The sequence below is a fragment of the Panthera onca genome, chromosome D3 (assembly GCF_046562875.1).
Source record: "Panthera onca isolate mPanOnc1 chromosome D3, mPanOnc1 haplotype 2, whole genome shotgun sequence".
Lineage (NCBI taxonomy): Eukaryota > Metazoa > Chordata > Mammalia > Carnivora > Felidae > Panthera > Panthera onca.
Genome location: NC_138350.1, coordinates 42437527 through 42451747, shown reverse-complemented (window position 1 = coordinate 42451747; position 14221 = coordinate 42437527). Strand labels below are relative to the sequence as shown.

The following is a 14221-nucleotide window of genomic DNA, read 5'->3' as shown; positions in this document are numbered from 1 at the left end:
TCTCCCTCTCTCTCTGCCCCTCCCCCGCTCATGCTCTGTCTCTCAAAACTAAATAAACAACAACAACAACAAAATTAAAAAAAGAAAAAAAAAGAAGAATGGAAAGTTAACTGAACAAAACAGATGTGTGTAGGTATGTGCATAATAAAGGACACAAACTAAAGGGATGGGAATGGATTAACCAATAAATGGTGCTGGGAAAATTTACTATGTAGGACAAAATCATGCCAGATCCTTAAATCACATTTTATGCCCAAACAACTTCCAAATCAATTAAAGAGAAATGTAAAAAAGAAAAGCATAAAATATGATAGATGAGATGAATATTTAATCTTGGGATGCAAAGGACTTTTTAAGCATAATAGAGATTTTACAGCATACATAATGTGTAACTCAAATGTGAAAAAATTACATGCAAAATTAAAGGACAAACGGCAAACTAGAAAAACATTCTTAAAATGAAATATTACTATACTGTATAAAAATAATAAATGTTTATTAAATGATGTGTTCGTTGATTAAATGTTACTGTTCTGAAACCATTAGGGAAAAACAAAGGTAATTATTTTGGATAATAGCAAAAGATAACAATATTACCTTATTGAAAATAAACACTTTAGATTGGCCATTCATAATTTAGTGTAATTTTATTTTCATTATACCTATAAAGGAAGAGTAAAACACACACAAAAGTAAGACTCACATATTTTTCATTTTTAGAAAATTAAGTCCCTTAGGGTAAAAATCATTTTATTTCCTATCCTTCACACAGGTTCACTGTGAATAGCTTCACTCAGATTACCTAGGTTTTGCTGTATGACTCATTAACTGGTATAATTAAAACAAAACAAAACAACTTGTAAAAATGTCACTCACCTGACATGGAAAATTAAACAGATAGAATGAATTCTAAAATTACCTGAATTTAATGAAGGATAGATCTAACTCTCTCAAGAGTTATAACTGACCGTTTTTCTAACAGGAAGAACAAATTCAGAATATGCTTTAAATACCAATTTAAAAAAGAAACTGAGAAAATATGAATAGTGGCTAAAAAGATAAGTGGGTGCATTCAATGAGAATTTTTATTTCAATTATCCACAAAACGATATTATAATACCTTATAAAAATACTAAGTTTTAGGCTACCATTATTCATTTAAAAAAGTGTGCTAGGAGGTTGTTTTTGCCAACTTCCTTTTCTGGTGAGGGTTAAATTCCACAATAAGACACTGAAGACGAAAAGCTGCTGGAAAAAAATCTTCAAATGTACAAAGTTGTTTTATTTTTCTTGGCAATTTAAAAATACATAACCATTTAAACTGAATACACATTAAGTTAGTGTTTTATTTCCTTACTATACAGTTGATATCATAAGGAACTGCTCCATTTAGTTAAAACCTAATGAATACCACCAACTTTTCCTGACTTTTCTGAACACAATTAGTACATAAACATAATTTTGTTATCTTTTTTAAAAAGCTTAGAAAAATTATAATATCATAGTTCACATAAAGCCCTTTAAAAATCTGATGTCCCAGGATGTAGATGTTCAGGGTAAATGACAGCAGTCTTCTAGAAGACCCTCTTGGAAGAGGGATTCAATACTAAACAGGTTACGTAAACATTAGAAACCTCCACAATTTTTAGTACCAAAACTGTTACCAACTTTCATGAAGCTCATTTGTCACATTTTAAAATGGTCTGAATTTCAACACAGTTATCATGGCACACAATTTTAAACTTAATGATTAAATCAATTAAGTGACTGTAGGTAAAACCAACTAGGGACTGTTAGGTTTTCAGGGTTACCGTGGAGCTGGCGGGTAGGAGTTGTGAACAGGGCAAGTAAAACACGACAAAGCTCACTGTTCTTACTAAGATTCAACCATTTTCTTAAATGAATGTTGATCAGGAGAAAAAAAGAATTCTAAAATATGGAAACCCGATGCACTGCATTAGAAGTGTGACTATAAAGGAGAATATTTTAAAACATAAATACCAAAACAAAAACAAAAATACCAGACTTTTGTTCATCAGATTCAGTTCCTTTGCTAGACACTTGAACCAATAATGCTGCTATTCAAATTTATATTTTGGAGTTTCTTTTTGAGTCGATCATAAAACTCTTGAGTTTTATTTCTACATTTTAGATGGGCAAAAACTGTCCCCCCTTTTCACCACTGTTGTTATTCTCAATAAGTTCTCCTCCCCAAGTCAACTAAATTCTAAAAGGGAAAAAAAGATCACCATTAAGTACATTTAAAAAGTTAGTGCAGATTTAAACATGGATTTGAAAACGAGTTCTAAAATTGTTTCGCATAAAGGCTGTATCATTGGAATTAGTGGGAAGCCTTAAATTAACTATTTGAGGCTGTAACACTCATTTAGTGTTTATGTTAAAAAAAGATTAGTTTTAGTCATACCTTGTAACTCTTAAAATCTCAGAAAACAGAGAAGTGAGGAGCTGTGAGTGCCAGCAAAGCAATTTTGTCACTCCTTAATATTAAGCATAACATCCCATCTGTAAAATTTTCACATTTTCTTTTCTCATATTTCTTTAAATATTTTCCTCTCTGTCAATCTATATTCAATAAAAGCAAAAGTGCATTTAAGTCCCTGATCTAGTGATATTTTATATTCGTGGCACCCATCACCATAAGTAATATTAGAAATATCTCACAGTACCAGTCTACTTTTTAAAAAGGACTGTTTATATGCCAGGTCTTATTTTTTGATGCTATCTAAAGTTTAAAAGCTTTCCCCTTGGATCAATGCAACATTGTAAAAGATTAACTCACTTCCTAGTTACCATTACTCTAAACTGAGCTATTCAGAAAATGACTAAAGTAAAAATCTTCTACTTTCCAGTTCCATGAGTATTAACATAGTGCATTACATTTTCAAATGCCACTACTGTGGTCTAACATTTCATCAAGTTTCAGAGGCTGTTTATATTCCTTTTTGCTTCTAAAAACCTGGCCCATTTCCATGCAAAAGAAGGCAGGTATTAAGACTGCATATTAACAGTTCAACTTAGAAAAAACTTGTGAGAACAATGAATGCAAGAAATCTTTAAAAACTGGAATGGAATTGTTTGGTCCCATGAAGCTGCTTAACTTTAGATTTTATTATGGTAGAACTGATTTTATCTCCCAAGTTTCGTCTATTACGATATATAATTTTCTCTTAGCAATTCTGAGTTTGGGGAATAAAAGAAATGAAGTGGTTTATAAAGAAGTAGCCCTGTTGCTCTTCACTGTTATGCTCTCCTCACACTATCATCAATATCACAACTATACTTCTTTGGACCCTGAAATAAGTTGGAACTTTAGAGTTTAGAGTCATTGGTACTTTAGAGTTTAACACTTGAGAAAAAAAAAAAAAAAGTGGTTTGTGCAACCATATCTGGAATTCCAGTTTACCATTAAAAACATGCAGAATGAAGACTTTCTTCTTTTGATTCCTGTAGGTAAAGTAAAGAAGTCTACACAGGTTCTTTACATTTTGGCAGATTTACGCATATAAAAGGCTACGTGGATTATAAATTTTCTCCTGGCTGGTACTGTGGCTCTGTAGCAGTGAAGTAGTCTTCCAAGAAGGACTGAATATATTCAAACGTTGGTCTTTCATCAGGGTCCTTCTTCCAACAAAGATTCATCAATTCATGTAGGGATTCTGGGCAGCCCTGAGGGCAAGGCATCCTGTATCCTCGTTCCACCTGTTCTAGCACTTCACGGTTTACCATACCTAGCACAGAAGATTCAAACATTAAAAAGAGTGATCCCAAACCCCACTAGCAAAACAGAACAAATCCCCTAGCCACTAACTGATCCAAGGTATAGGAAGTTTATTTAGTGAAACGATTCTTTCAACAAAGAAGTAAAGTAAATTTTAAATGTCAACTATATCAAGAAGAGCTCAGAAAATGCTAACCTGTTCCAACAGGTCTCATTTTTTTCATTCCACCTAAAATCTTACTTTTAACACTAATGCCTTCAAAAGCCAACCCCACTTGATTAATAAGAATTTAGAGTGCTACTTCAAAGTACCAATACTTTCAGATATTAAGAGTCAACAAAGACCAAATTTGGGTTAGTGAGGGTCAGTGGCAAGATAATGTCTAAGAGAACTTCCAAACAGAAATTCAGAAGAAATTTTCAGAACAATTTCAGAAGAACTAATGTTCTAGTGCTGATTCTGCCAAATATATTAACCATGTAACTATATCGATGCACTTCCTTGAAACAGTTTCCTTATCTAGTATCACCTGTTTGCCTTTCTTCAAGTTATTATACACAATTCCCTTCTTGTATTCTTTTGGAATCCTGCCCCCATCAGTAGCTCACCTTGTGTTATGACAGGCTAAGTAAGCATACCTTAAATTATTTTTTTATTTTTATTTTTTTGCATACCTTAAATTATTGGAGGTGTGGGAGTAGTGTGAGATGACCCAGGATATTTAAAATATGCTTATTATCTGAGAGAATAGTAGAGATAAAAGGCCCTTTTGGAAAATGTCCTAACAGAGAAAGATGAGGTGAATGCAGGACACAACTTGTATATTTGCCTGATCTCACGGATTGTGATTCACATAGGATGCTGTCCATCCAATGACAAAATAAAGAGGAAGAGAAGAAAGGGAGAAAGAAAGGGAAGGAGGGAAAGTAGAAAAGGAGCGAGGGAGAGAGGGGGTGAGAGAGGAAAGGGAGAAAAGAGAGAAGAAATAAATGCCTTTCTTCCCCTTACAATTTTTTTGCTAATAAACTCCAGTTAAGTATGTTGGCATAACCAAGAGCTAAATGAAATGCCAGCTTACCTGGATATGGCACTCTGCCTTTTGTTACCAGTTCTGTCTGCAGAATTCCAAATGACCATACATCAGACTTTATAGTAAATCGACCATACAGTGCAGCCTCAGGAGCTGTCCATTTGATGGGAAACTTTGCACCTAAAACAACATTGACAATCTTGCTTAAGTAAATTGTTTCTAAAAATCTTCTTGTGTAAATAGAGCATAAGCAGGGTTGATGTTCTGTCAATATCTTTATTGTATGTGTCATCAGCGTCAAATTCTTCAAAAGTACAAGATATGTGGGAAAAATTCTTATAAAATTTATATTAAAATAAATCACATTTCCTCCTGATAAATCAGTAACATAAAAAAGAGAAATGTTGGTAGGGATTGAATGTTCAAGAAAATAGAGGTGGAAACTCTTACAAGCAACTAAAAACATAATTATAGGATCTATAACTTTTTAGCACATCTAGCACCTAGTAGCTGTAGCTGACTGTTGATGAAGGCATATTCTGTTGTGTTCTAATTTTAAAACCCTGTATTAATTTATTCATATATTTAGAATATGCTTTTTATGCACAAGACATTTGCTAATCATTATGGGAGACATAAAAACACAGCCTTTGTGAATCTTAGACACTTAGTGTGGAAATAAGATTACAGGTATCTTACATACCTATGTATATACTCAATGTTGTAAAATATAAAATAGTTCTTTAGATATTCAGAAAAACAGAAGATTAATTTTCACTAGCAGTCATAAAAAGTTTCATTTAAAAAGTAGCAGCTAGGTTAAATTTTAAAGAATGGTTAGAATTTTTATAGGTAAGGATTATAGAAAAATAGGAAGGTATTCTAGCTGGAGGGAACTGCACAAAGGTATAGAAGCTTTTTTTCTTTTCCCACACTACTTTCCATATATTCTCTTGACATTAATTACATAACAATTTGCTTTATAGTTATTTATATATGTCTACTTAGCCTATTAAAATATGAACTCTCATTTACTGAGCATCTACTATGTTATGTAATGTCAGGCACAATACTTTCTTTCACTGAAGTTTCACAACAATCTTACAGAGCAGGTATTACCGTCTGGTCTTTATATGTAAGGAGACTGAGACATAGTCAAAAAGGTTAGAAACTTGGTTGAAATCTCTGGGTAATAAGAGACGGAATTGGGATTCAAAAACACACACTCTTTCCATATGCATCTACTGTATGTTCACTAAGTGTGTACTTAGTGAAAGTTTAGAAAGACAGACACAAAACAGAAGAATCAACCTTATATTAATTTCTACAAGTTCTCTTCCCTCTGTACAGTGTTAACCTTCCAAACGTTTTTATTTATCACATTATATATAATGATTACTGTAAATTTAGTGTAGAAATGGTTTCCAAGGCCTTTACAAAACTGTACGCCATTTCTCAATTTATTAACTTCAAAAACACCTCTTCTGATCCTTAGTGTAGTAAAATCTGGATGCTTCTGGAAGCTTGTCAAAAAAGGAATTTTAAACTGTTTCTTATTTGTTGACATGACAAAAGTAGTAAAAAAAGGAGTGTGCTGCTCGCTATATTTATAATGTAAAGAACACCAAGTCAAGTTCTTTCTTGAGGGAAACAACATCAGAAAGTCATGGCATCATGTATAGAATTTTATGAATAAAATCAATGTTTCTTTGACTCTTCTGAGCAGACCTAGAGCTATTCTTATTCTACAAAACCCTGAATATTCCAAAGAATGGTAAGAAAATCCAATGAACATTAGGTTACAAGGGTTTATTAAAAAGTAATTTTACCTTGTCTTGCTGTATATTCATTGTCTTCAATTAACCTTGCTAAACCAAAATCTGCTATTTTGCACACAAGATTTTCTCCCACAAGAATATTAGCAGCCCGAAGATCTCGATGAATATAATTCATTCTTTCAATATATGCCATACCATCAGCAATCTTGAAAAGGAAAAGAAAAAGATGTATGATATAAAGGGGACAGAGAGGGGGAGTCAGAAAAGGGAGAGCAGGAGAATAAACTGCAGATGTGTGTGGCCCACAAAACCTAAAACATTTATCTGGCCCTTTACAAAAAGGGTTTGCTGACCCCTACTACCGTATCTAAGAACCTTGAACACAGGACCATGGACTAGACTTAGCATATGCTAACGCCACACACGGACAATTTCTTTGTATAGTTTCTCTAAACTGTCAGATACTGTGGACATCTGGATGCTCACCGAGAAAGGGGTCTTATAACCAACATGTCAACTAGAACCCTCACCACATAGCTGAATAAAAACTTTTTTTCCCACCATTTTTTTTTAATGTCTATTCATTTTTGAGAGGGAGAGAGAAAGAGAGCAGGGGAGGGGCGGGGTGGTGAGAGAATACCAAGCAGGCTCTCTGTACTGTCAGTGCAGAGCCCAATGCAGGGCTCGAACTCACGAACCGTGAATCAAGACCCGAGCTGAAATCAAGAGTCACGCTTAACTGACTGAGCCACCCAGGAACCCCTGAATAGAAACTTCTAATAGTTTTCACTCATATTTAAAAACAAAGATTCATGGGAATAAAAAGCACAGCATATGGAATATAGTCAATGCTGTTGTAATAGCATCCTAAGGTGACAAATGGTAGCTACCCTTGTGGTGAACACAGTATAAGGTACAGACTTCTATTACTATGCTATATACTTAAAACTAATGTAACATAGGGTTAACTTCAGTTAAATAGAAACAAAACTTTTTAAAATATACATGGTAATAAAATTTAAAAACAAACACAAAAATTCAGAAGAGTAAAACTATCCCATTTTAAAGTATATACTGCCATCTTCATTCTTGTTTTGGATTATATTATATAAAAAGTTCAGCACATCGTTTAGATTTCCAATATTTTCTTTGGAATAGCAATCACTCATTATCTTAAAATTTATCTGCTAAATACAAATACATCTAGATTTCATATTTGTAAATGCATATGTTTCTGAAAGGCTGTAAGATACAGGACAGCACTAAGTACTGAGAATTACATGCTTATTTCTAATATTAGTACGTTATATGAATGTTAGATACCACAGGTCTTCAGACACCATCTGTAACATAAATCAGATTGGATTATCCCTAATGTTCCTTTCAACTCTAAAATTCCATGATTTCATTATACAAACAACAGTCTTCTACTAAGATTATATTTTTATGTACACTTTCAATTCAAATTGATACATGTACAGATAAATACCTGAGCAGCCATATCAACCAGTTGTGGGAGCTTCAAATATTTTCCATCTCCTTCCTTCAGGAAATCCAATAAGCTCCCTGTAAGAAACAGAAAAATGTTATGGAAAATAAATTTTAAATTAGGACTGTAACAAACATTCCCCTACCTCCAAATCACCACATCACAATATAAAACTTAAGCTTTTCATTCTTTAATATTTTTTGCAGCTTTGGAATTTCTGAATAATTATCTTTAATATTCTAGAAGAAGTCCCTAAACTGAAATTTTAAAAACATCTTGGAAAACATGGAAAATTTAATCATCTCACTAGATTGTAGGCATTCCTTCCTTGTTTTGATCAAGATCAACAAATCCCAATTTTGAGCCAATAAGCAGTATTAGATACCTGTATATTTTTAAGTCAATCTGAATCAAGAACACAGACAACTAGGAATATCCTGGGGTACTTAAAACCAGACCTAGGTGACTGACTTGATATGGAATTGCTTGTCTAATGAACTTCTCTCACTTTTAGCAGAAAATACCACAAAACAGCAAAGTACTAGGAATAACAGCCAACAGAAAGGCTACAAAAGTCTGGTTGTTATTCCTGTATTACTGGTTAAAAACCTACCATGTACCTGAATTTAATAAAAAAAAAAAAAAAAAAACAAAAACACAAAAAAAACAAAAAACCAGATGAACCAAAATTAAGGTACATTTTTAAAACAACTACACTGTTCTCTTCAAAAATAATAATGTCATGAAAGACAAGAAAGACTAAGAGAGGGACTGCTCTGGATTAAAGTCCTGAACATACATTCATCTGTCCTGGAGCTAGAGTGGGAGCCTGCTTAAAATTCTCTTTCTCCCTCTGCCCCTCTCCGCTGCTCACACACTCTGGTACTCTCAAAAAACAAAAAACAAACAAACAAAAAAAAGTAAATCACTCCAATTATAATATGAAAAATGAAATTCGGCCAAAACTGCACAAAAAGATTAAGTTTAAAAGTTCCTGTGATAGTCTAGGAAAGCGAGACTATTATGTTAAAATCTAGCAATGACAGTGGGAATACAGAGAAGGGGAAATTTTCCAGAGAGATGTGGTTCATGGGATCAATGGCATCGAATGGATTATTATTACACAGGGGGGTGGGAAAGTGAGGTTGTTGGGCCCCATCCCCAGAATGTGCATCTCTGAGTTTCCTGATGCTAATGTTGCTGCCATCCAACACACTAGAGACTCTTACATATGGGCAAGAAGAGACAAGGACATTCACCGCAGCACTGTTTGTCACAGTGACAAACTAGAAGCCAACCTAAATGTTCACTGGGAAAGGAATGAATAAACAAAGGTATACTTGTACAGAATCTCATTCAACAGTTACAAGTACACAAGTTAGATCTTCTCTTACCCATATGAATAAGTAAATCTCAAGAGCATTAACAATGAATGAAAATGAAGCTAGTAATATTTACATAAGTTAAAAACATACAAATGCTAATAGGTCAATATATATCAATGAATATATATCAATATGAAAGACACAGATGGAAAAGCTAAGCACCAACTTCAAAACTGAGGTTACCTCTGCAAGGGAAACAGGCCCAAAGGAGCCTGGAGGAAGGGCTCAGACATGAACAGGCTCAAGGAGGAGTAAAAACAAAGATGCAATTAGATCTGTAATGTTTTGTTTCCTTAGTAGAAAGATCTGAAGCAAATATGGCAAAGTGTAAACATTAGTTATATTTGGATGGTAGGGACATGGTTGTTATGGTATTCTCTGTATGTCTGAAATATCCACAATTTTTTAAAAAAGTCTATGAAAAGTGTTGACATTAAATAAACTTAAATAGTTTTTAAAAAGAGTGCATGGCTGGTTACAAAGTGAAGACAGAGTATTCTTTAAAAAAATCTTGGCTGTGAAGGGAAGCAAAAAGTAGACCGGTAGGTGAAAAGCAGATGTTGACACCAAGAGAGGGTTTTCTTTTTAGATGTAAGAAGGATCAAAAACACAGGTAAAGAAATTGTCCTTAAACAGAGGAAGGGACACTTCTTTCCTTAACCTGTAGGATAAACTGACATCAGGGGTGCCTGGGTGGCTCAGTCGGTTAAACATCTGACTTTGGCTCAGGTCATGATCTCACGGTTCGTGAGTTCGAGCCCTGCATTGGGCTCTGTGCTGACAGCTCAGAACCTGGAGCCTGCTTCAGATTCTGTGTCTCCCTCTCTCTCTCTGCCCCTCCCCCACTCGCACTGTCTCTCAAAAATAAACATTAAAATAAAAAGATAAACTGACATCATATAAATACTCCACATAACAATGTATACAGAAAGAAACAGAAGACACAGTTGTTTCAGAATAAAGAATCTAAATAAGGTACCATGATCAATACATTAAGTAGAACATTATTCAGCATAATAATAGATAATTGTTAAAATCATGCAAAAATGCAGTGCATAGAAATGAACTGCAATTGGTATCATTTGGTCAATTCCTTTTCTCTGACAACACAGAACGTTTTGGGTCTTATCAGTGGTCCTTAACCCTTTTTATGTTCATGGGTTGCTTTGAAACTGACAAAAATGATGGACTCTCTTCCTACGAAAACATACATACATATATAAACATAACTTCACATAACTTCAGGGGAAGTTGATGGATCCTTTGAAACTCATTCAAGATTTTAGCAGAGGAGGTACTCACTAAGTAATCGTGAAATCAATTCAAAGGAGTCCTTAAGTTTGTCTCACATACCTCTCCATCCATCCTTATTTCCAACTAGCTGCCTTCTGTACTTTCCACTTCCTATGGTTTTGTCTCCATTACCTCCTATCCTCTTAGCTCTGCAAAGATACCCATACCTTTCTCTTTACCCATCCACAGCCTTCATAATTTTGAAGGGCAATTTAAGACTTGTCTTTTCTACTAATAATTCTCAGTTTATTCCAGTCTATGTGATCTCTTCTTCATTTTTACACTTACTGAATATGTTAAACATGTGGAAATTCATTATGCTTTGGCCTGGAGCTTGTTTGTTTACAGTGAGCTATTATTTACTTTTATACTGAAAATTAACTTTTCAGAAGGTTGGATCTTTGCTCTCTAAATTCAATATAAGTTATTTGGGTGGCTTTATTTCTTTGATACCTTATAATGACTAGCAGAGTGCCCTGTATATTTGAAGTATTCAATACATTTTGGTTGTTAATGTTTATAGAGTAGTCTGATTACAAACATTTCATAGGATATAATGATCATGACACATATGGGTATTAATGGAAGGCTTCTAACACTTGACCTAAGATAATCTGAAGGAAGAATGATTGATGGACTGGTTGAGAGACAAGGAAACCAAATTCCAGATGAAGGAATTTGAACAGAATCATGGAAAACAAAAGCAGTAAGAAGACCTCTCTAACCAGGAAAGTGGGTTTATGTGTGAGTACATGAGGCAATGAGTTTGAATGGATTACAGAGGGTCAATTGCTAAGTACCTGAAACAAGATGGGGAATTATAGTTTTAAAACCGGAAGGGTCATCTGTGATCTTGCATTCTAAATCTCCCATCTAGAAATAATCCTAACCTAGCAATCTGACAACATAGAAGTCTATCGTGTCCCCCCAGTTAAATAATTCTTTTTTTCTTAATTTTCTTTTTTTAATGTTTATTTTTGAGAGACAGAGACAGACAGAGCATGAGTGGGGGAGGAGCAGAGAGAGAGGGAGACACAGAATCCAAAGCAAGATCCAGGCTCCGAGCTGTCAGCAGAGAGCCCAACGCAGGGCACGAACCACAGAGCCGTGAGACTGTGACCTGAACCAAAGTCAGGCGCTCAACTGAGCCACCCAGGCGCCCCAAATAATTCTTGAAATCAATATGCAAAGCTAAATGGACCATTAGCTTTACCTCCATTACATTCTTATGCTATCAATATCTTGATTTAAACTTCCTCCTTGTCCCTTTTCTCTCTTCCTTATACAATGCATCCAATGCACTCTGAAAGGGGTTATTTGGCAGTTGTTTGCAGTAGAGATTCTTTCCAAAAAGTGCCATGTGCCTTCAGGGTATTAGGTAAGTTTTGGCTATCAATTAGTAGGTTACATCAGTTCTTAATTTTTGGTCTTGCTATTCCTTTGGGAGGTGGGGGGTAGATTTCCTACAGCAAATATGCAGCTTGTAGTTGGCCCTGTCACCACTAGATGGAACTACATTGTTGGCCAAGATGGACTACTGAAGAGAGATGACATAACCAGTAGCTTTAATTATGGATGAGTGACTCATTAAGAGGAATAAAAAAAAAAAAAAAAAAAAAAAAAGATAAAATTCAAGAGGGTAAAAGTGGGACCGGCAACATATTTAGTACTTACTGGTTCCTCTTTTAAAGCATCATCTGTCCCTTCTCCTTATCTTGGCCCCAAACAACCCTGTTACTAAAGATCCCACCTTTGGGTCTAGAGTTTGGGAGAATGGAGAAATGTTAGTGAACAATAGTGGGGAAAAGTTTCTAGGAATCCTGAATACAGAGACTGTGTTTACACTAAAATAAGATAAAATTAATTTCCTTAATTCCACCTGATTTCTTTGCTTTAGGACTAAAGATATAAATATCTAACTGCATTATTTTAATTGATAGAAATATTTTTTTTCCCTTTCCTAGCTATCCCATTTCCTTTAGCCAAATGGAATGAAAGACTACTTACTTTCAACATAAATTGGGCTGGCCTGATTTTCCTCTTAAACTTTGTACTCTCCTTTGGAATAACTGGAACTAATCACTACTCCATTAAACAAAATGTTAGATTTTCTCTTTTCAAATGTCTACATAAAAATCTTAGAGAACACGACACATTAAAAAAATTTGTATGCATAAAAATAGAAATGAAGACTTGTTTTTTAAAAAATTTATCAACCTGAATACTCTAAAAATAAACTAATATATACATACCTTTTGACATGAATTCAGTGACAATGTAAATGGGCTCTTCAGAAACAACAGCATATAGAGGAACTAGTTTATCATGTCTTAACTTTTTCATTATCTGAGCTTCTTGAAGAAAAGCTTCTGGCATCATTGTACCTGGTTTTAGTGTTTTGATTGCTACTTTTGTGGTTCCATTCCATGTTCCTAGAGAAACAACATATTTTACTATTTTAATCTATTTATTAAGAGATTTTAAGTCAAACCTCAGTGAGCAGCACTGAGCAGTTACCTTAAATATTTTAGTATATCTTATCATAAGTTGTGGTGCTTTAATCTACTGCTAAACAAATGACAAAAAAACCAGAAGTTCAGATTTCTTACCCATCCATACTTCACCAAAACATCCTTGTCCTAATTTAACCTCTAGTCGCAAAGATTCTCGAGGGATTTCCCAAGCATCTTTTGCTAGACCTTGAGTCTGGGGTTTCACAGTTGGACACACGGTTGTTAACTTATGGCATAAACCATCAGCATGTTCTAGATAAATGAATAAACTACACTGTAAAATGAATTAATTACAAAAATTAAGGTATATATAGTATATCAATGTTTTTAAAAGTTTAAATTAAAGAAAACAAAAACATAATGTTTTATCAGTTTTATGCTAAAACCACAGACACAAAAAAGGGAGTTGTACGTATATAAGAAACAAAACATACAAAAAGCAAAACATTTTTTGTTAAATACCTTTTTAAGGTTATAATTTATTGAATACTTATTATGTCTCAGCTATTGTACTAATTCAGAACTTTATAAATATCTCATATAAGTAAGTCTTGAAAAGCTTAAGTGACTTTCTTAACGTCACCCAGTTAGTAAGTGATGGAGATGGGATTCAAACCCTAGTTCTGGTTACCTCCAAAGTTATGTTTTTGACCACTGTGCTTTACTTCGTCCTAAGGAGAATGCTACCATTAACTGTTAAACAGGGAATCCCAAATTCACAATGGCTTGACTTGTGAATCTTGCTTATCCAATCTTTTGTTGAATATAAGACACGTTGCCTCCCATTTTCAATAAGTAACCACAAAAATCCACATACTAACCAGTGCAATTACAACTGCTCGCTAACATGTTTCTTCAATGTCAAGATTGGTGGTTGACTTGGTAGGCTGTTTGTAGCTAGCTGTCACTGAAGAAGAGATTGCCATGGGAACTCCCTTACCTCTAGTATTAAGAATTTAAAAACTTTCAGATGCATTCATGTATTAAATCAGC

At 34.2% G+C, this 14221-nt stretch overlaps 1 protein-coding gene across 3 annotated transcripts in view; it reads right to left on the bottom strand.

Annotated features, from left to right (window-relative positions):
• Window positions 1-621: 621 nt before the first annotated feature.
• YES1 (YES proto-oncogene 1, Src family tyrosine kinase) overlaps window positions 622-14221 on the bottom strand; it is a 68626-nt gene continuing 55026 nt past the window's right edge. For all 3 annotated transcript variants that reach the window (XM_060613383.3, XM_060613382.3, XM_078435386.1), the window contains exons 7-12: window positions 13325-13480; window positions 12968-13147; window positions 8038-8114; window positions 6600-6753; window positions 4819-4950; window positions 622-3749 (exon numbers count right to left, since the gene is read on the bottom strand). In XM_060613383.3, the coding sequence (XP_060469366.1) occupies window positions 3541-3749; window positions 4819-4950; window positions 6600-6753; window positions 8038-8114; window positions 12968-13147; window positions 13325-13480 (908 nt within the window). In that variant the 3' untranslated portion in view covers window positions 622-3540. The remainder of the gene's footprint in view (window positions 3750-4818; window positions 4951-6599; window positions 6754-8037; window positions 8115-12967; window positions 13148-13324; window positions 13481-14221) is intronic.